Raw genomic sequence first — 23280 nt, 5'->3', positions numbered from 1 at the left:
AAAAATATTTCAATCAAAATTTGTCGAAGAATTACCCTCTAAAAATATATATTTTCCGCTGAGTTATGCATTTGATTTAAAATGTCCTAAATCCATCACTGATAACAGAGTCCCGTGCACCTTGACATTCACGTCACGACTCCACTTTTCCGGAGAGAAACTCCCGCCGGTGGTGGCTGCAGCATCACGGTACAACACGACGATTACCTGGGCGACATAAAGCCAGCGCGAAAAAGCACTCTCTTTTCCGGCGATTGTCGCTCTTACATTTTTCACCGCGTGACACCGTGCACAAGCGAGTTGTTAGAATGATCTCTGTGACACGGCGCGAGTCACAGAGCGCACCGAGGTGCTATAACTGTAAGTGCAGCATCGTTACTTCCCTTCCGCGTAAATAAATGAGAAAGCCACGAAGTCAATGTTTAATTCACATGGGGATTCATAAAGATCTCTGCCTTTCTGACATTTAATTATAAATGTGGACAAAATAACCGTGCGCCGCACTAAATGAAATAAAATGCATCGGCGGAAAGTAATTAAAACTTCAGGCAGGAAAATGTCATGTGATCAGGGATTATCCGTATTGGCGCTGCGCTATTTATTCTTTTCGAGCATCCAATGGAAGTATCGAATAACATCGATGCTTATTTTTCAAGTATCGAAGAGATGAAGTCTGCATAGTTCGATATTTTCTAGTACTATCGATGAAAGTATCGGAACAACGTTGTTTTTTTTTTCAGATAAAAATATCGTCGATAAACTAATACTCCCTTCGAATCTATATAATCCTCCTAGGCGTGTTTAGACACGTATATGTAGCGTGCTCTCCCGCACAAATAAGAAAAATCGAATTACTGCATCCGCTTTAGATAGAAACAGACTCGAGATTGATGTATACTTCGACATGTACAGTTTACCTGATACAGGATAAGAAGAGTTGTTCCTGAGAGTGCCGTACCTCTCCTTCAGATGATATCACTCTTTTATTTATCGGTCTAACGCTAGACATCCCTTTGAATAAGAAACGTTTCGAAATTTATCGTCAGCTCAACGGAAATAATAATATTTCTCTCCATTCGACGCTCAAATAATCGTTCTCTTAATTATAAATTCAACGTTTTCTTAATTATAAACTCCTTTGTGCACAGTAAAAAAGTGCATTTTATAATTCATGGTAAATTTAAAATTTAGTAGAAATATTTCGAAGTATTTAACGTTGCTGAATATGTTATATACAGAGCTTTTAAAATTGCTTGTTAAAAGAGAATTTACAAACAGCCAATATACATAATAAAAATCCGGATATAATGTAATTCTCAGTGAAAAAATTATGTTACATATTTAATACTGCTATTGTATTTTTCTTAAATCAACGCTTAACTTTGTTCTTCCAAAATCAACGTACTTCTATTAATTATATACCAAATGTTTAATGTGCTCAATAAAGATTAATCTCATTTTGATTTCAGATGTGGATGTATTCTTTAGGCAGGGCATTATTGGACACAACTCCTAGAGCAACGGCGTTAACGGGGACCGTTTCCGTCTCGCCCTCTTCCGCTTTGCAATCAGTGTTGGCCGCCATGACGGAGCCTGATCCTCGCAGGCGTGCCTCCTTGATGAATTTACTTGACGTAAGTTCTTAAGTTTTAATGAAAAATCCTTCCGTCCAGTTTTCAACATCTTCTTTCCCCCGTTGAATTTTCAATTGTTAATTTCCGTCAATTTTCTCAAGATTGAATATATAGTGTTTATATACGTACAAATATATTTAATGCATTTTGCTCGTAATCTTTTTAAAAAACTGTCGCACGTCGCACGTTCATTCGTCATCAGTAGGTACGAACACTCACGCGCAACGTACAATCTCCGCGTTACATAACGGGCGAGCGTTTGTGCTGAGCGTTGTACAATCTGCTAATAAAAGGTCAAGATTGCCGATTTTGCCGCGGGGTATGGTCAGATAGCCCCGAAATTCCCAAGTTCGTTCGTGTGCGCACTATCGACGGTACGAAATAAATCAACGAGTATCGCTTAGAGTGACTCTTCAGCGCTCGATATTTCACTTCGCTCGCCCGCGTCATTTTCCACACGTATCTTTCGCAAAACAGTTTTCGATTCTCGAGTTTCATCATTTTGCTGGTAGTTCGATATGTCTGCAGATAGATATAAACGTAACGTTCATTATTGAAGCAATGCAGACGATCCAATCCAATAATAAATATTTTAATCCTTGTTGTTTACATATTTTACGATTTATTTTTATACATATCCTATAATATTTTTTTAGAGTATATTTTATTTACAATAAAATCAGATGTTACAATCGTAGTGTATATTAATAATTAAAACATTAATATTGCAGTATTAATAGCGCGGAGAAAGTACATTTCACGTCCATTTTCATAATATGGTTAGCGAAAAAGTTAGGTTAACTAAAACTTGAAAGTTAATTAAAACACACTTTAATAAGCTTATAATCAAATAAAATAAAGGTTACGTGTAAAGGTTACATCAGTTGAGTTGGCATCAAGTTAACTTGATGGTCAAGTCCTAATCAAACGTCGTCAAACAATAAACTTCTTGGTAATTTTTAACCTTTAGATAACCATACATTGTGAAAATGGGCCTCAAAAATAATATAATAACAATTAAAATAATATAAAAATATTAAAATAATATTAAAATAATATAATACGCTTCAAGTGAACGGTAAGATTCTAAATCGCTATAATTGAATTAGACGTCTTAATGAGTGTATGCACCAAAGTAGCGATTACCGCAGACAATTATAATCACGGATCATAGGTACATTATTCAACGTGTACATTACTCGTCGCGACTTGGATCTTGATAATCCGCGTATTAACAATACCCTAATCCCAAGTACGGTAAACGCAAAATTAATTTCCACATCACGAGTACGAATGGGTGAGTGATTCAACGTCGCGAACGTACGAGCAGCTGCGTCGGACTGGAATTGGGCACACGAGAAATGCATAACGCGCGCCAAGAAAGGCCAGGTCGTCTCTTCACGGTGAGAATAATAAAGCAATTTGCCGCTAATAACGCGCGACGCTACCGTGACGATGAAATTTTGAGACGCGACGTGTCAGGGGTAACTCGATCCTTTAGCTCGCAACTGCGACTAGATGTTGCAGCAAACGTGTGTACATACGTGTGTACGTCTAGTCTCCACGCCTAGAGTCTGCATACACATGCGTCCATGTGATGCAGATCGTAATCGCAAGAGACAGGTATTTTATGTGGAACATCGCGCTTATGCATTTTATTCATGGCTTCCATTTTATATAATAATTATCTAAATTACGATTCTCAGAAAGCAGACCGTATAATAACAAACATTATCGTTAAAAATGTTAAAAGCATGTTCAGCACCATACGTATTTTGCATTTAAAGAGCAAAGTGTAATATCACGCGACTCTGTGCTTTTATTTTTCACTGTCATATCTCTCTCTCTTTCTCTCTCTCTCTCTTTCTCTTTCTCTCTCCTCTCTTTCCAGTGAATTGTTAGAAATTCAATTCGATGTGAGAATGTTATGAATTCCCTTTACTCGTCGATAATTTCACTGAAAAGAGAATTTTAGGTAGCTATACCTAACCCTTTATGTTTAACTTCGGTAATGTTCATATACGGGATTAATCGATAGACCGCACAGACTTAATCATAGCCACACGACACCGCGCGGCCCTTGGGTGTCCGCCGCCGTCGGCTTGCATGAAAGCTCGCTTTAATTGAATCACCTATCACGGACAGGGCGAGCACGCTGCGCGTGCAGCATTTGTACGTCGAGACGACATTCGAGATGCAAGCAGGGCGCCAATGATTTGCGTGACAAGGAATAGTGACGTGAGATGTCATGTCGCAACGATGAATACACGTATATCTAAGTGAAACACGAAGAATGAGCGAGTCAGAAATAATATTTGGTATCTGATTGAATACTGGCATTGTGAAATTTAATTAACTGTGCGAAGCAAAAAAAAGAAATGTCCGTAACCGAGTACCCGAGATAGCGTAGAGATAACAAACGTGTGCGCAATTTACTTAGTAGCCCAGTTACAACTGCTGCAAGTTTAATACTATTTGAAACTTTGTTTTAATGAAATATTAATTTAAGTCTCTTTTACTGAGATATTTAATGTCCACAATTAAAAAGTTTTATAAATCGCGTGTAATAAAATTGCTTTCCGTTCTCTTCCTTTCAAGAAGAAATTCTTAATTCGAAAAAGAATTTGTCACGAAAAAAACGTGAAATAACATGTATATAAGATCTTATTATTGTATATCTATATGTGCGAATGTGTGTGTGTGTGTGTTTGTGTGTGTGTGTATGTAAACATACGTACGTGTGCACATACATATATGTATAAGTCTTAATACGAACTGAAAATCAATTGAATATACGCTTCGACAACCGCCAACCGCATATAATAGCTCGATGAGCTGTGGTATAACACGTTTGAAGGATGTCACGTAAAAAAAGATAATGAAAATGATATATATATGATGGAACATACTTCACACATTGTTGCAAAAAAATGTGTTATTTAATATACAATTGTATGCTCCATGCATGACATTCCTATAAAGAAATATATTATATCTCTTTATATGCATAATATTTATCCCTTTACCATATTATATTAACCTACAATTAGATCTAATAGCAACATACAATTATATATTTAATAGTAATTTCAAACGCAGATTTTGTTTATGTCTATTATAATTTGAGTCTATTATAAATTGTATAATAACTAAATTTTGCATATAGAGTATAAACGCAATTATTATATTGCATTGAATTAATTTCTGCTGTTTACCCGTGTGATAAACAAAATGTAAGATTAATATTAATTGAAATTCTCGCGCGCGCGCGCTTTTCCCTTCTACTCACACATTATAGAATCAAAGCGTATTTTCCAGATGCGAGGCCAGCGTGAAAATATTCCATTTCGCAGTTTGGTTATGCACATCGAGGGGCTTTAACGAGGGGGAGTTAATGTATACGGGCGATTTCTACAATACCTGTTCATCGGATTTTCGACGACATTATACAGATGCAAATGGCAAGATGAAATTTAATCGTGGGCGCTAGGCTTGCTCGCGCGACGCCCCCGCGCATGATTAAATTATTTTGATCAGACAGCAAACAGACGGGAGATGCGTGCAATGCAGATTTCTCCCACGTGTAAATATTAGGGCGAACAGATAGTGTGATAGAGGATGCGGTCGCACGTTGTAACACCACGAGGACACATCGCATATGTCCGCAGAGCACATGAGCGCGCGACACGCGATCCTTTCGACATTTTTCAATTCAAATCTTGGAAACGCGTATAGACTTGAGATAAAAGAATCAACTTCTCTTCCTTACTTTCTTAAAAAACTTGGGATAAGAAAGAACGAAAAAAAGTTTCTCATCTTCAATTTGTAAATGAGAGAACCTTTGCGCGAGAAAGGTTCCGTAATATTACTCGACTACATCGGCACTATAGAAATTAATCGAAAATTTTACGCAGAATATACGTTCAAATTTTGTAAAAGCTCCAGTGAATAATCAGTACGTAATAGGAAGATACGTATTAAAAAGGTTGAATTTTACACGCACCAAGTACCGCGTTGACTCTCATTAATCCCTTTTTCCGTACTTGTTTTTTTTTAATTTCAGAGTCCATTAGTTTCTTTGTGTAATAATCAGTATATCGAGTTAAAACGAAGATCAAAATGGGTCAGTAAAGCCGTTAACAGTGAATTCGCCGATAAATCTACGTGAGTCAAATCGTGGATTCAAATCTCACTCTCAAGAGAATTATTTTATGCACGGGACGTCATTAGGCGACTGCGACATTACAAGAGATAAATTCGTAAACCGGTCCGCGTGCAATTCCCGGTCTCAAGCCCAGATCTTTCAGGGATTTAGCGTGCACCTCGAACGGCACGACGAGCTGGCGGTCCTGCAACGTAAAATTGCATACGGGAGTATGCGGTGGCCCACATATATCTACGATAATTTCGCCGAGCTCGATGATTAACGGGCGGCAATCTCAAAAACGCGGCGGCCGTTATCGCGCGCGAAGAAGAGGAGGCGGCGCGGCGGCGCGGCGGTGGCGACGGCGGCCGTAATAAGTCGTTCATCTCGAGCCGCGATAATTCCGCAGCTGCAGCCCCGATAACCCCCGAAATTGATGAAATCGGAAGCCAAATGGGGAAGGGAGGGGGCGGAAGGGCGAGGGCACGCGGCATGCGGCGTAATGCGGAACCGCAATTCCTACGAGGAATCCTCGGCGGCCAATAAATTATCCGCTCGAGTACCTACTTTGCCTGGCCGTATCTATCCGCGCGGATAAAGCAAGCCTGTGGCCGAGCACGCCGTGGGGTTAAGACGAGTGCCTCACTGACTTCGCAGCCGGTGGATGCCAATCGTGGCACGAACTGATAGCACCGTTTGCCGTTATTTGTTAAGAATAATAGTCTACACGTCTATTACTCTTCTCGCACATCGCTTATTTCTTAATGTCCCAGTGCAATGAAACGGCATATCAATCTCAGGTCTGCCCATTGGCCTCGTCCGTCGAGAAATTTCTACCGTAGCTGAATGAGAGGTCGCCCCGATCCTATTTATTAACTTCAGCTTAGCTTCAGAATATTTCCGCAATAAATTTTTTGACCGATTACTTATATACTTGTCCGGGTTTCATTCTTAACTGAAAGTTTTATCATTAATTCATTATTCAATGCTACATTTGCTACCAAAATTGACATTCTATTTATTAAACGATACATAGAAATAATTTCTTTATTAAAAGCTTTTCTCCATTTTTATTTGTCCTAACTGTAAGAAGAAATACTTGAAAAGCTGTAAATGCATATATCACATAATTAAAACTGATTAGAATTATATCAATTTGATTAGAACTGATTGGAACTATTCTAATTAATTGCGAGCAGTAAAGCTGAAAGCTATAGTACGTGTTACGGTGAATAAATTTAAAAGCGACATTCTAATTAACTCTACAAAGATATTTAATCTTTTCGATTATGATTATTTCATTAGGAAATCTTTGTAAAAAGAGAATATCTTATGCAATCTTTTCATTGACTGCGCGTAAAGTTTCGTATTCATCTTTACAGGGAATACAATGACGCGTTAATCGGTGTTAGCACTTCTCCCTGAGGATCTTAGCTTAGCAGGATCTATAGAATTCCGACAACAACTATTGTCCTCTTAAGCTAATAGTTCGTCTACTGCGCGATGCGAAAGTTTCGAAACTAGATAATCGGCGCGCTGGGTAGCACGATAAACGCATCTGCACGATCATATTATGTCTGCGATGATTACTGCGAACTTCCAGATTTCCATGAGCGTTTATCTGATATATATGTATATATAAAATCACGCTACTCAAGTAATTCTACCTTCACGTCACAACATAACGCTCTGATTGTACTTATTCTATAAATTATTGGCGTGTGTGAAGTTAGCACTCCAACATTAAAATTCCATAGTTCTGATTAGAGTTTCCACTTCATTTTGCTCCAAAGAGCTTCTTATAGTTTATAACAAGAGTTCTGCTTAACAATCATTTTTTATTTTAATTTAAAAAATGGAGTGCTTACTTTTTATATCTTCAAAATTTATCGAATACTTAGTTATTAAGCAAAATTCTTGTTATAAACAATAGGGAATTCTTCGTCTCTTCAAAATAAAACGGGAACTCTAATCAGAACTATTTTAATAAATTTTAATGTTGAGATGCTAACTTCACATACGCTAATTATTGATATAAAAAAAATTACACATCTCGAATTCTGCATTTTTCAAGAATATTCTAATTAAAAGATGTCACATTTTACAATATTAATTCATATGTAGGACTATATAATTCGCGCAGTTTCCGCTTCTATCGCGGATCCTTTCCTATCAGATATCAATAAAAGCCACCCACATTTCGAATTCTGCATTTTTCAGGAATTCTCTAATAAAAAGATGTCACATTTTTCAATATCAACTCGTATGTAGGACTATATTTCGCGCAGTTTCCGCTTCTATCGCGGATCCTTTCGTGTCAGATATCAATAAAAGCCACCCACGCCATTAATGTGCGATTTGACAGTACTACAGTATCATGTTCTTGCTTTGCAGGTAATATCCGAATATTGCCGGACGCGTCTACAAGCAAAGCCCTTCACGCACATAGTGATGGAAATGTATCGAGAAGTCGTGAGGTCACCACAATACGCCGCGCGGAAACGAGCAGCCCTCTACCAGCTGAACACCCTATACCCTACACGGAACATGATCGAACAATTGAATCATCAGAAAATCTACGGGCATCATCATCATCCGCAACAACAGCAGCAACAGCAGGACTATGTCCAAGCTGTAAATGGTCAACCGCCATCTTTTCAACATCAGGCACGTGTCGGGCAACATTTGCCGAATCAATTAACTGTTCAGCAACGGCAGCAACAACAATACGATCGCGTTCAACGTCCGGCCAATCAATTTCGCTCGCTTCACCAGCAACAGGATTATGCAGCACAACCGCCGAAGGGTCAGCAGGATTATCGCAGTCATCATTACAATTACCAATACGCGAAAGGGGCGCACTTCAAGGCGCAATCGCGCAATTCGCAGTCGCATCCCAATCTGACGAGCTTGTTCGACTCGCAGCAGCAGCAGCCACAACAACAACAGCAGCAGCCGCAGCAGCAACAACGGCAGACCGCTCTCAGCGCCTACAGAACGCACTTTCAATCGCAGCTGGATATCCAATGCGGCAGCCGATCGATAGGGCCAGCGACGACACGTCGGATTCATCATCACTCGAGGACGTACTCGCAGCCGGTTTACACGCGGCTTCAACACACCAGGAGTAGTGGCAATCTACCGACGACGACGAGCGCGATGGCCGACGGTAATCCCGACGGAAATGTTTACAACGACCCGATATATGCCCTGCCGGTTAAGCCCTTCCTGAGCTCCCAGGACGTGCGAGTCAATGGACTGTCGGCGAAAGCTCCCGCGATCTGTCACGGCGACGAGGTTTACGGTGGATCGTCATCAATAAACAGGTACGCGCGGGATATCATTCGCGTACTTATTTCGCAACAGGAAAATCAATCGATTTTATTTGTAATATATTACTTCTCATAATTTATATACTATCTATGCCTTCGTACTTGTTATAATTTCTGAAGTCGTGATGTTAAGTCCAGATTTTGAGATGAAAAAATTTAATTCTTTTTAAATTTCATCATAAAAATGGGAATTAAATCATAAGGATGAGAACAGTCTTACAGATTCTACACAATAGCTTTTCATTACAAGTCAATTTTCAGAAGGATATTACATTTGAACATAGATGTTCTCACAAATTTAAAGCTATTTGGTCCAAAACGTTCGTCCGGAACTTAAAATAAAATAATGTTCTATTATTTCTATTATTCTAGTCTTAAATAATTTTATTAAAAATAAAAATCAGATGTAGATTATTTATCTTTAATTCTTTGGTTACTACGCGACATTATAATGACTTTTCGTTAACTTATTCTTTCGAAAGCACGCCACAGTGGCTTTCTTCTAAATGACTCTTTTTAAGACATAACATTATATAGTAATTCTTTTCTATATCTCGATATCTTATCGTGTCAAATAAGAATGTCCGCAATTGCTTTGATATACATTTGTTTCATCGATAAAACGCGCTTTTCAGATAAAGTTTATAGTCTACAGTTGAGCTGTGTGTATGTAAATTTCGCGTCAAACTGTCAGAGGGTTACACAGAGAGAACGATTTTGTTGAAAGGTCTAAAAATTTTTTTAAAAATAGTTAAAAATAATTTGTTGAAATGTTAAAACTGATAAGCATTGCTATAAAACATTTTGATATTCTAGCAATTTTGACTTTGGCACAAAATTATTTTGATTATTGAACAAAAATTATTTTCAGATCTGGATTCAGCAAAATTGTCTTTTCCGTGTAATTTTCCCTATTTTACGCAATGTCTACACCTTCTCATTCCGAGGCACTAAAAACTCGTTCGAAATAGGCATCCCTCGAATACCGGTCGCTCCCAACCCGACGTAACTTCGCAACCAAATGAACGTCTTCGCGAAGATATATACGGACGAACGTCTACGGGAAGGATGCTCCTGCAAAGGCAACACTCGAATCCGCAGCTGCCGAGTAGAACGCAAGCTGACGAGGATTTCAAGCGATTGTCACAGCCGAGTGTAGCAACGACTGAATCTCGCGTCGGCGTTGCGCGAAAAGAAGGACAGACGATACGACAACAAAATTCAGCAACTACTATGAGGCTGAGGGGGCTCCAGGGACCTCCGAAGCCACCTCGAATTATCACCACCTTGAGAAAAACCGCTCTCTCCGATTCGGAATGTAATAGCCACACGGAGCCGCCGGCAAAGCCTCCCAGGTAATTTCTTTTTTCTTATATCGTAATCAATTATTTACGTCAGTTCATCATAATCTATTATACATTAGCTTTCTGTCATAATAAAAGAAAGAAAAAAAATAAGTTGTTTGTCAGAAAATTGAGCAACAAATTACTCATTATTGATTATTAGAGAAAAGCATTCAATTCCGACGCAGTTTGCTATTTCGAATCGTTACAAACCATCTGAGCTAGCCGATAAAATTTTAATCAATAACCAATTTCGTTTAGAAGAGAAGAACAGAAAAAGAAAAAAAAAGTTACCCGTAGTATTCTTTTATTAAACGTTCTTTTATTTAGTACTTCTCTGAAAAGAAAAAGTCGCGTAAAGTCTCAGAGCTCCCTTAAAAAACATCAATGTACAGCATTATGCACCGTGCCGTTATACACTGCGACGAGGGCAAGCGAACTCGCTATTTTATATAACGATAATGTCGGATTACGGATAATCCAGAAATTTATATTTACTACTTCGAAATTCATACTTCCCCCGTTAGAATTTCATTTCATCGATCTCGCGTCGAGAGTGGTGAGGGCGCGTTTAAGCGATGAGGAGGCAAATGAGGACACAAGGGGAACAGTTTCGCAATCTTCGCGCGCGACCCGCATTATTAAGTTTTGCCTCCCAGTCGTATGTTCCCGTTAATAAGCGCTTACGAGAGGGTTCACTCTAGCAGAGAGACGCGTCAGACAATTTTCCTCTGACGCACCGTGGTTTTGAACAACTCAGGATACATATCCCCGGAGGGCGTGAAACTAGCTGGATGATGCAGGCAGTCGAACGGCGACGTGCCGATCGAGACTGTTCCGCATCCATGTCGGTTGTGTGAAAAGGTCGAAACACGCGGCGCGCGGCGGCAACCTTTGACCTTCGCGAGAGTTATGAGAGAACTCTAGATTTTGTGACATTTAGTCGAGCAGAAATGAAACAAAAAACGCATATATAGTTAGGCAAAGATAATAAATACAACTTTTGTCGTGTCTAGAAATTATAATAGATCGGAGCGATTAATTAAATTAAAATAACCCTCTGCACAGTTTCTCACAAAACAATGTAAAATATTCACTGCATTTTCAACTTTAGCATTCAACCGCGAATAATATATTATATAATCTTTAATTAATTAACGTGACATTGATAATAAATTATTTCATAAAATGTCAAGCAATCTTTTAATCCAATCGTCTCGTTTCTAAAAAATTTAAATAAATGCAAGTAGGTTCTCTACTTCTCTTATATTACTTTCACAAATCTGTGCTATTCTCCTCCGCGTAAACATTACATCCAAGATTACATCCTTAATCGTAAAAATTGATTTCGGCTTCGGGAAAACACGCGACCTTTTCTCGACGCGCTCTTCCCGCGCCAAGTTCTCGAAACAATGGGGAAGATGGAGAGAAGAGAAAGATAGGAAAAGAGAAAGACAAGGGGGCACTTAGTGATGACTGCCCTAAAAAAGCATCCGGAGTCTACCCCAGTTAAAGTTTAATTAAACTCTCGGCGCGCGAGAGTTCGTTAACATCGCTGTATATAGCGCTCCACGTGATGTCTGTCTGCAAAATTTTGCCATAGGCGTTTCGGTTCGCTGCATAATTAGGTGCATCGCGGTCTGTTGTGCCGAATGAAAAGCCTCGCTTTGCTCGATCCATATTAATCACGCGACCACAGAGGAAAAAAAAAAGAAAAAAAAAGAACCTCTTCAGCGTCAACTCGTCGTTAATCGATTACATTTGATTATGTTACAGATCACGCTTTTTATATTAAAATATATATTTTATTATGTTGCTGTGATAATATTTTTTTTCTGTTACGTCTAAAAAAAATTGTATGAAAATATTTTCAGAATCATGGTGAGAAACGGGCCTAGAGCTCGACGAGGAAAAGCAGTTCAAAGAGCACCGTCACGCTTGTACAGAACAGTCGGTGGACCCACGAGGTGTTTCAATAAAGCACAATGTGTTGGTCCCGAGTTTGTAGTTCGTGCCAATCAGCCCCCGAAGACATTATGCGTGGGACAAGTCAAGGTATGAAAATAAAAATAATTAACTAGAAGCTAGGACATAAATTATTTTGAACTTTAACCTACTTGTGATACACGTTTATCTTTCATTTTTAACTTTTCATTTATCGTAAATTTTAAATTATTGAAGTTATAAGCACATATTGTATTTTATACACGTCGTAAATCGTATTTCTCGTTAAAAAAAAATGAAATATTTTTAATGGAAATGTACAAAATCTACTTTTAATTTTTATTCATTTTCTGTGCATTAAGTTTAAAATAATTAAAGGATATAAAGAAAAATTTAAATAATTCCTGAATTCTAGAATGAACAGGAAATTAAATAGGCAACTTTATATAATTATTAACATAGCTTTATAAAATTACGTAGTTTAAAAAAAATTTCCGGTACCGGGAATCGAACCCGAGCCTCCTGGGTGAGAGCCAGGTATCCTAACCACTAGACCATACCGGAGGTCGAGTGGCTTCACTGTTACAAACCATCACTTTGGTCCAATATTATCGTTATGACTTTTATTACATAAATTCATTTAATAATCTCTAAAAATAAAAACTGTAAAAAAGAATATTAAAATATTCACAAAAATATAACTGCAAAAAATATATTCCGGTACCGGGAATCGAACCCGAGCCTCCTGGGTGAGAGCCAGGTATCCTAGCCACTAGACCATACCGGATGATGATGGTCATTCTCTCCACAGTGATGACAATGCATATAGAAATGATATATTTTTAGAAAATGTAATATTGCATATACCATTGAAATCTAATATCTAATATACTAATTACTATTAATAGAACATTATTATTTTTTCATTATATATTGCATTATTATTTAATATTTTGAATTATTTAAAAAAAGAAATGTATGTAACTCGAAACATTAAAATTAAAAATAAAAATATAAAACATTGCAGTTGCAAAATAATAAAAATAAAAATTTAAACATACTGTTAAAATAAAATATTTGTTAACATTATACAATGCTTAAAAATTAAAAAAAAAAAAAACAAAAAGATTCCGGTACCGGGAATCGAACCCGAGCCTCCTGGGTGAAAGCCAGGTATCCTAGCCACTAGACCATACCGGATTGAAGATGAGAGGCTTAAACTTCATATATCGATTTGCTATCAATAATATTACACTTTATATTAATTATAAAATAATATATACGTAATGTGCTATTATTGCAAACTAACAAATAAACTTATTTTACAAAATGAAACAAAAAGTAACTACCTAATTCATACAATAAAATATTATTATGCAATTATTCAACATAATAAAACCTAAAAAAAAAATTTTTTTTATTTTAAAATGTACGTTTAATTTCCAGACACATGTGAAATAATTTAGCATATCCATTTTAATATAATGTACTTAATTACTTTCTGCTTTCACGGGTAACATATTAAAATATAAAATATATATATATTAATAAAAATTATGTCACTTATCGCTTTAAAAATTTTGTTTGCACTACTCTTGCAATATAATTTAAATTATTTTACTTGTTTTTGTCAAATATAAATAAAAAAAATATTCCGGTACCGGGAATCGAACCCGAGCCTCCTGGGTGAAAGCCAGGTATCCTAGCCACTAGACCATACCGGATTACGTTTAGGGACGATCTTAAGAACGCACTTGTGGCATATAGAAGGTGAGACAAGGGTAAAAAGATTTCCGGTACCGGGAATCGAACCCGAGCCTCCTGGGTGAAAGCCAGGTATCCTAGCCACTAGACCATACCGGATCTTGGTAGTATCCCTCGATCTGGCTGTGTACGTGGCTTTGCGCAACATGGAATTATTTTCATATAAATTCAAAAGTTTCGTGTTTCTTGAATAAAAAACTAACAATTAATTTTTTATTTTTTAAACCTCAAATAAATATTAATTTTATTTAACTAGAATAAATGTTTTATACTTTGCTAAGCTCCTACATTTATGCATAAAATATATTTGTAATTTATAATTTCCATGAAATACGCAAATGTTAGTATTAAAATGATAATAGAGATATATATCGTCTATGCAATTCATAAAAATAAATAATCTCGTGTATTTTAAGAAAAAATTTAACATTTTTTTTTAAGCAAGAAAAATAAATTTAAATAAAAATTTGTATCATGAAGTTGCAAAAAGAGAGAAAGAGAAAGATGGACAGATGTTAAACTAATAATTTATTTGTCTGCGTAGGCGGGCAACTCTGGCCGGATAGTCGTAATAATGTTAACAGGACAACGCGTGGAGGTAACCTGTGATCCTCAAAAGGTCACCGCCGGGGATTTATTTCAGGTAAGTTCGTTGCCGAAAAGATCAAAGCGCATCAAAATAATTTTATATCAACAATAATGAAACAATATTTTAAACGGAATTTATTTAAAAAGGAATAAAAGAACAAAAAAAAGGATATTTCACGGAACTTATTCAGTATTTTTGATTAGTAATGAAAAAATTATCTAGACTGTTTGACATTCTCTAAAGTTTAAAATTCGACTGCAATTTAAAATATTAAAAACGCACTGACCTTTATTCGTAATATCGTTATAACATGAAGTAGTTATTTCATTGAAGTAGCAATTCACAAATGGCATTTATTTAGCCATCCAAATCAATCTTGTGACTAATGATCATTGCTTTCGCGTCAAATTTGTATGTAATATGTTAATTCAAAGATAATGAAGCAATAATAAACATCATTCATTTAACAACATAATAAACGCCAACATAAATTAATTAAATTAAATGAGGTTAGAGATCAATTTTCGATGATATTCTTCAAACATTATCCCATTTTATTGCGTGTAACTTTTCTACCTCGTCAGATTCTTCTCTATGAAGTCATTTCTCGGAACGCTAATAAATGGTATCACCTATAAGTGAAATGAATATCGCGTCTCGCGAGAGCTTCGTAAAAGAATTATTTTTCATTTGCTGCGCACAACGAAAGTATGTATCCTGCCGGTGTATATGTATATCTCGGCAAAAGTCCTTTAAAAAATATACTTTCGCGCCAGTTCTCTTAATTTTTTTTTTTCTTTGGCAACTTTTTAACAACAGATAAATATATTATAATTGGAATTGGTTCTGCTCATTTTGTTCCGCTAACTTATAAGATGTCGGAACTGGTTCGATCGTGATGCTCGCGCGACGGTGGCCTCTCGAAGCCGCACTTAGGCCGCGAAAGCCAAGACGTGTGGCCGGTTGTTTACGAGACCACAAATTCCGGCGTGAACTCGCGAGAAGTTCTGGCGAGCCGCCAAGCCTAATCATTATATACGACAGATCCGCAAACCACGAGTTATGTGATCTCGACGACGACGAGCGTATTGTGTGTGCAATTCCTTCTTCCATAAAAATCTATGCTTCAACGTTTGTACAAATCCAACGTTACAGAGGTAGACTCCTTTCTCGTAATGTTACCAATAAAATTACCGAATGGAAGAGTCGGTCGGCAATATATTATTCTTGAGAGTTATTTGTAGGAATATTAAAATAAAAATTGTATGTGAAAATCAAAAAGCCATTATGATAATTAAAAACAATTACATTACTCTGCCGCACAAACACTCGGTGCTTTTAAAATTCTTATAACTTAGAAGATGTTTAACAGACGACTTTTTTTTCAAAAACACTGAAACGCAAAAGTGAAGGAAGGGAATTTAATTTCACTAGAAGTCTATAGAAAGACAGCCTCTATTTCAAGCTCGCAATTCTGTATCTGCCATTCATTTCAAGCTTTTGAACGTGACTGGAGTAGGAGTTTTGTCGTGCAATTTTTAATAAATGGTCGATTTACAGAGCGCGCCCGGGAGCTCGCTGAGAACTTCCAAATTAGATTACTCCTACAGATTCGCGCCAATGGAAAATTACCTCTGCGGCAGAAATGCGTATTATGTCGCGCTATAATAATCATCTTCATGGAGCAATCAAATGCACACCCGTGTTCTCTGCATTTAATTGCTTGTCTCGCATAATAATTTTGCGATGAATCGTAGTTTACGGGCACTATTTCAGCTTTCCCTCTCGCGTTTCTTTGCGCATTGCATAAGTAAAAACATTCACAGGAAATATCAAATCCTCAGGAAATATCAAATCCGTACATCGGTTTACACTAAAAATAAAACGATAATGCAGCAAATAATTATATTATTTTTACGTCTAACTAATGCTTGTTCATATAACTATCGCTCCGTAGCATTAAAGCTATCAGTTAAACCGTGGCATATATGAATTTAACTAGTTTCAGACAGGTTCTACAATACATATATCATTTTACGCATTGTGTACGCAAATCCTTCCAGGCTATTGTCCAAGCGGAAAGCCTCGATGAAAACTTCACTCTAGGATTGGCCGTGCTACTGGCCGGGGATTTCGCGATGTTACCACCCGACACGAAATTAAATAAGGTCGCGCCGCCGGGATGGCTGAGCAGCGGCAAGAGCAAGAGTCTGCTCGGTCTGCCGACTAGTTTCATGCTGTATCTGCGACTCCGATTCTTCCTGCCGTCTCTTCGCGGCACCAGGTTCGTTGCCAAACCAGACAACGACAATGCGCTCGACTCGACGGCGACTAACTTGGCCCGTATTGTTTTTCCAGGAGTTGGATATCGAAGCATCTGCTGTATCTGCAAATAAGGCGGTGTATACTGGAGCAGCAGCTGGTCTGCCCGTATTCCGAATTAATCAATTTGACGGGTCTCGCGCTTCAAGCTGAATTCGGCAACTACAACGTCAACGTGAGTTAACGAGTGATTCATGCGATATGCGCCACTTGGAATGAAATTGCTGTCTCCACGATACAAAACAACAGAATGTTCAAAAATGATTGTTAAACTTTAAATAATATAGAGATTAGGTGAAAAGAAAAACTGTGAAACCCTAGCTAGAGAATATTTGTGACTCTGTAAAATCTATGTTCTTATATACACATGAAACGCAATTAACTTCTACTTCACAATGATAAAATCTAAGAATTTTCATACATATAAGTGTGAGTCTAACGATTGTTAAAATTCAAAGATTTTAATGTCGAAGATTTTCTAAAGTGACGAATATTGTATTCTAAAATTTAAGTAAAACGGGGATTAACAGAAACAAATATTGTAATAAATTCCAGAATTAACTTCATCTTTTATCTGTCAACACTAAATTAGAGTTTAAAAAATAGTTAAAATGTAAAAATAATAAATATTATATATTTTATAACTACAAAATTATATTATATGTAATTTCTATGCGATAAAATTCAGCTATTAAACTGCTACGGCTATTAATTCAGAGATCAATAGTTGCATAGTTCTCAGCAATTTGATTGTGAGTAAACAGCGAATTGTCTGAGAGACGGTTATTTCGGATCTACTGTAACACAGTTGACAATAATTCTGACATAATCCATACATAACTTCTCCGCTTCATCAGAGCTATTGTGTATCCCGCAGGAGCACGGCTGTGGGGATTACTTCCTCCTCGAGCACTATGTACCGGAATCCTTGATATTGAGCGCGGACCGGCATCAATCGCAGCCCTGCGTCGACGCCGATACACTTCGGGCGCAGCTACACCGCGCTCACCGCGACCGCCGCGGCCTGGACTCGAACAAAGCCGAGGAGATGTTCATAACTCACGCGCAGTCCCTGCCGGATTACGGCTCGCACTACTACATCGCCACGGTGGACTCGAAGGAGCTGGAGAAGCTGATGGCGCGGCAGAGAAAGGGGAAGAGCGCGTCCGTGTCCGACAACCGCGACGTCGCGGCCGTGCCGTCGCAGGACGGCGCGGGAAACGGGTATCGCCAGGAGAAATCCGCCCGGGACGCCTACGGCAGAATCGGGATCCCGCGATTAAGCTCTCGCGGGAGCGCGCCGACGATACCCTACTCGGACGAGCACGCGAAGAACGCGGCTCTATGCAGCCGCGACGAGACGTGCAATAACAACAACAAAAATAACAATAATAATATCAATAGCGTTAACAGTAACAACAGTAAGAATAGCAGTAAGGGCGGCAAGAGAAAAACGGAGAGCAATGTGTGGCTGGCGATACATTCTCAAGGCCTGAAGCTGCTGGAGCGTGGGGGCGAGCCGAGGGAGAGGACGGAATTGGCCCACTTTCAGTGGCGGGACGTGCAGACGTTGAGTTACAGCAAGAGCTGTCTGGTGGTGTACAGCAAACTGAATGGGAAACGATGCAAGTTTAAATTGCGGATGGATCATCGAAAGTAAGTTTGCTCGCGCGTCGCAATTTTCGACGATCGATCGAGCGAAGCGCCGCGGCGAGCACTCGCTCGAAAATCGTGTATCATATCGAGTGCCCTCGACTGCGCGCCACCGCTTACAATAACGACGTTTGCATAAAGAACCTTTCTATTTTCTAGAAGTTACTTCGCCTTCAAGCTCACCTCCCTGCATCATCAGTTCTTTCTCAGACTTCGTTCGGAGCTCACGTCCCTTCAGGGCCTCGCTAAAGGTACACGCGCTCTTTTCCAACCGATTAAGCTTGCTGAAATGTTTCAGAACTTGAACTTTCCGCGAAAGTTACGCGACAGGAAAACTAGCTAAATGGTAACACTTTGCCGCATAGATCTTGATCCTCCTCTTGTATGGAAATCTTCTTAAAATGTAAATATCGCAGAAAATTGAACTGCGTGTGGAACTTTCAGCGCGACAATTATACCGATAATCTGGCAGAAATCATTAAATACAAAAGTTTTTTTTTAATCTGATATTTTAATTGCTACTACTAATTTCTCAATCTATCACGTTTGTTATTTTTATTAGATTTTCTCCAGTTTTTAAAATACAATAATTATACATATAACATAAATAAGATTTAGCAAATTCCACTTTTGGTGAAATATTATTTCCTTAAAACATTCGTATAAAGATATTTAAAAAAATGATCAATCTACATCACTTTTCAGATTTTGGAGTGCCTCTGACGGAAGCAAAACCTACACCATTGAAACCCAAGCTCGGCGACGGTAAAACTAAGATAACGATCGCGAATGCGGTTAAAGTGCAGCAGAGAATAAATTATCCGATGCAACTGGAGGAATATCAAAATAAAGAGAATGAAAATCCTCAGAAGGACACAATTATAGTGACGACGACGACGACGACGACAACGACGACGAAGGACGCTGGTCGCGAACCTGGCTTTTATTCGTCCGAGGAAGATGCTCTTTACGCGCAGGTAAACGTGCGATTAGAACCGGAGGGCCAATCGCGAGACACAGAGGAAGAATCGGAGAGAGGCTTGACGACGCCGCACAAGATCCTGTTGGAACCCAAAGAAACGAAATCGGAGCACGACAAGCTCTACGGCTGTCCCGGGCTAGAAAGCGAGGCTGAAACCGATTGTACATATTCGCTCCCAAAAGTTATATCGAACAACATCAACCAGTTAGATAAACCTAACAACCCTGAAGAATTATACGCCGCTATTAATAAAGTTCGTCTGTCGAGAAAGAGCGAGTTTCCTGTTCCGGATGAAGTTTGGAATGTATCAGACGTTAAGAAGACATTGCAAAAGGTATATCAATTATATTTCATGCATGTAGTTTATATCGATTGCTCGATATTTTCTCTGCTTGCTATTAATGTTTGAGACTATTATTAAACTTTCGGCCTAATTAATATTTCATACATGTAGTTTATATATTGATTATTTAAAATTCTCTCATTGCTATTAATTTCCTAATTTATTATTAAACTTTTGGTGTGATTATTTTATAGATATTTATCTCGTATTTCTCTGTTTAATGAGGCAATGTTATCATTCTAGATGAAAGCATCCAGCTTACCGAATTACGGTGCGCCGAGGCAGTCGGGTTTACGTACACCTAGCCTGCCGCGTCGATTGGGTGTGAAAATGGGAACGCGAGCGATTTACAGTAGCTTGGTCCAGAAAGATACCGCGCTTACCGACGACACGGAATCACTATCTCTAAAGTCCGACACCGAATCGTCTATTCAATCGCTCTCGGCACGATCTACCGAATCACCCATGCCGGAAGCATACGTGCTGAGTAAGTGATAATGTAAAAATACATTTCATACATAAAAATCCCTTTTATACAAATAAAAATACTTTTAATCATTATAAAATAATTATTTGTACTTACACATATAATTACAAAATATTGCTCTTAGCAATATTGAGGTCAAATATAGAAAATTTTAGAAGTCCAAAAAATTGTGTCATTTTGATATAAAAAATACTCTTATAAAATTTTTCGAAATAAATTAGATATTTGATGAGCTGATTCTGTTGGGTGCGAAAAATTTTTATATTCTATAAACATTTCATGCATCATTTGTCACAAATGTCATTGTTGAGATAAAAGTTTTATTTAAAATCCGTTTGCTTATTGCCTCGACAGATGCCGATATACGAACCAACGATGAAACGTTTCGGATACCAGACGACGAATCGATATCAACGTCTTTAATGGCACGTTTAGAAGAGCTGTCATTCGCCGAGGAACGAATTTTGCACACGATCAAGTTGGAACGCGGCCACGGTGGTAGCATAGGTTTGCAAGTGATGGAGGGTAACGACGGTGGCGTTTATGTTCAGGCGGTTTCCGTTGGCGGATCAGCCGATATGGCCGGAAACGTAAACAAAGGTTCGCAAATAAAATGTTTACATTGTTTCAAAATGAAAGCATCTATCTGATTCGCAGTCGAGTTTATAGATGAAATTAACTGTCTATTAATATCAATGTAGTTAACTACAATGATATAACAAATGAATAAAAAGATATAAGATATATATAACTAAATAGATAGATTTGAATTAGACTAATTAGAGAGTAACATAAATAAATATAAATTTAACTAGATGCAAAAGTAAATATGTTGTTAAATTTTTCTCGACAGGTGACCGGATTGTAGCAATAAACGGACAGAATCTGCTGAATCTTCGCTACGAGGACGCTCTGAAGATGCTGCAGAGCTCGTCCGAAACGGTCGAGTTGGTTCTTTCGCAGCCTGCTATTCGAAAAAGCTTGGAATCGAGAAACGACCAGGGCCAGAACTCTGTAGAGAACAATTACTTACAGTGAGTACATCTCAGCTGATATGAATTAATTAATTTAACAACTTGCTAAAATAACGGAAAATGTCTTGCAAAAATTTTTCATCTAGCAAACAATTTCGGATAAATTAGACTCAAAGTGCAACGTTTTACGTTGTTCTCGATTCAATAATTGATATAATTGATTCATTTCGCGGATTAATTAATTTCTATAAATATTATTTAGCAGAGTTAATTTTTTCGTTCTATCTCGTTCACAGCGACATCAAATTCGACGTGTCGTCGGAGGCGGAAACATCCAGCATGATGAACAAGTGGATCATTCAGAAAACCACGGACGTGGCATCGGTGCAGAATACTTCAAGCGCATATAGCAGCGCCGCATCCAGCGCTATGGGCAATCATAATAACGCCAACTGCAGCCTATACATGACTGATCTCGTTGACAATAACGCACTAAAATCTGCCAGCATGCTGCTATCTATAGAAGACTTCGACGTCAGTAGAACGAGTCGCCAAGTTTTCATTTAGGTAAGTGACGTGTCTATATATATAACCCGCGTATCTATTTCATATTTGGATACATATAAAAATTTTGTCGAAAATCTCGACAATTTATCATGTTTTTCGTTATTATTGACCACATATGACGGAACTTTATAGAAAATTCTATTTGCGAAAAGACTATTATCTCCACTAGGTCATACACGGTCGAACATACGGTAACACTCGCCTCGGAGGTAATCGAATTGCTGTTATCCGCTTAGCGAAGCCCTTGTCGGCTACCGAAGTTCGTAACTCTCTTGACCGTTTAAATTAAAAATACTTTAGAAAAAACAATTTCTTAGAAAATACTTTAGGAATAAAAATAACCTTTTAATCTAACTATTCAGCAAATCTAACACAATTTTACACACAAAAAAATAAAGTAGCGTATTTGATTAAATCTGTCTCTTTAAATAGACTAAAAAAACATACATATGTTTTCATACATATCTTTGTATACAATTTTATATATTACAATAAAATAAAAATAAATTTTCCTAATAATATCACGCGCAATATTTTTGCGCCTGTGTCTTTAATGAAGTTACATAGCATAAAATTAAAACTTAGCAATGGTATATAAGCATTGATATTGACCGTGTGTAACAAGAAGGGGAAGTCTATGTGTCATTTCTAAGGAATCACCTTTAGTATGTCTCGGACAGTTGAGCGTCGCGGATACCGTCTCGTGTTTAAGTTCTAAATTTAACAGTTCGTCCGCTAAGCATATATTCATCGTTTGCGTTATGTACAATTGTAAGAATCGCAAACGTTACATCAATAATATATCAAATAATGTATCATTTTCGAATCAATTGAAATTTCTCGTTTTTTATTCTCTCTATCGAAATTAAAGAACCTTTCTCTAAGATCCTAAATCTTTTTTCTTTGGCAGATAACGGAAATTCGTCTGAACCACCTGTGCCACCGCGGCGAACGAAACGTAAGATCAAGATTGCGCCGATCGATCAGTCGGTGGCGAGCAGCGATGCAACGGAAACCACGAGCGACGTCGCGATATCTCAAAAACGTCCACCGCCGCCACCGCCGCCGCCGCTTCTACCGGAAAAATGTCGACGAAACAATTCTAGATACGTCGAAACCCGCCAGCCGCAATGCGACACCGCGGCGAACTGTCCGAGAGCCGAAACCGAGCGACACCACCGCGAGAGTAGCGTCGTCGACAC

At 38.0% G+C, this 23280-nt stretch overlaps 1 protein-coding gene and 5 non-coding genes across 7 annotated transcripts in view; 1 reads left to right on the top strand and 5 right to left on the bottom strand.

The window, feature by feature from the left end:
- Nucleotides 1–23073, top strand: part of LOC105449177 — an 85259-nt gene extending 62186 nt beyond the window's left edge. For both annotated transcript variants that reach the window (XM_011688183.1, XM_011688182.1), the window contains 15 exons: nt 1470–1634; nt 8173–9104; nt 10082–10465; nt 12328–12508; nt 14706–14804; nt 16814–17034; nt 17109–17247; nt 17950–18728; nt 18885–18976; nt 19431–20041; nt 20294–20537; nt 20892–21137; nt 21391–21571; nt 21808–22078; nt 22989–23073. In XM_011688183.1, the coding sequence (XP_011686485.1) occupies nt 1470–1634; nt 8173–9104; nt 10082–10465; nt 12328–12508; nt 14706–14804; nt 16814–17034; nt 17109–17247; nt 17950–18728; nt 18885–18976; nt 19431–20041; nt 20294–20537; nt 20892–21137; nt 21391–21571; nt 21808–22078 (4545 nt within the window). In that variant the 3' untranslated portion in view covers nt 22989–23073. The remainder of the gene's footprint in view (nt 1–1469; nt 1635–8172; nt 9105–10081; nt 10466–12327; nt 12509–14705; nt 14805–16813; nt 17035–17108; nt 17248–17949; nt 18729–18884; nt 18977–19430; nt 20042–20293; nt 20538–20891; nt 21138–21390; nt 21572–21807; nt 22079–22988) is intronic.
- Nucleotides 12890–12961, bottom strand: Trnae-cuc. The gene has a single exon. It is a non-coding gene; the product is annotated as a tRNA-Glu (tRNA).
- Nucleotides 13113–13184, bottom strand: Trnae-cuc. Its single transcript has one exon. It is a non-coding gene; the product is annotated as a tRNA-Glu (tRNA).
- On the bottom strand, nt 13526–13597 carry Trnae-uuc. The gene has a single exon. It is a non-coding gene; the product is annotated as a tRNA-Glu (tRNA).
- Nucleotides 14050–14121, bottom strand: Trnae-uuc. Its single transcript has one exon. It is a non-coding gene; the product is annotated as a tRNA-Glu (tRNA).
- On the bottom strand, nt 14189–14260 carry Trnae-uuc. The gene has a single exon. It is a non-coding gene; the product is annotated as a tRNA-Glu (tRNA).
- Nucleotides 23074–23280: the final 207 nt, after the last annotated feature.

Source organism: Wasmannia auropunctata, unplaced genomic scaffold (genome assembly GCF_000956235.1).
Source record: "Wasmannia auropunctata unplaced genomic scaffold, wasmannia.A_1.0 LD336076.1, whole genome shotgun sequence".
Classification (NCBI taxonomy): domain Eukaryota; kingdom Metazoa; phylum Arthropoda; class Insecta; order Hymenoptera; family Formicidae; genus Wasmannia; species Wasmannia auropunctata.
This window is presented reverse-complemented; position numbering and strand designations above follow the sequence as displayed.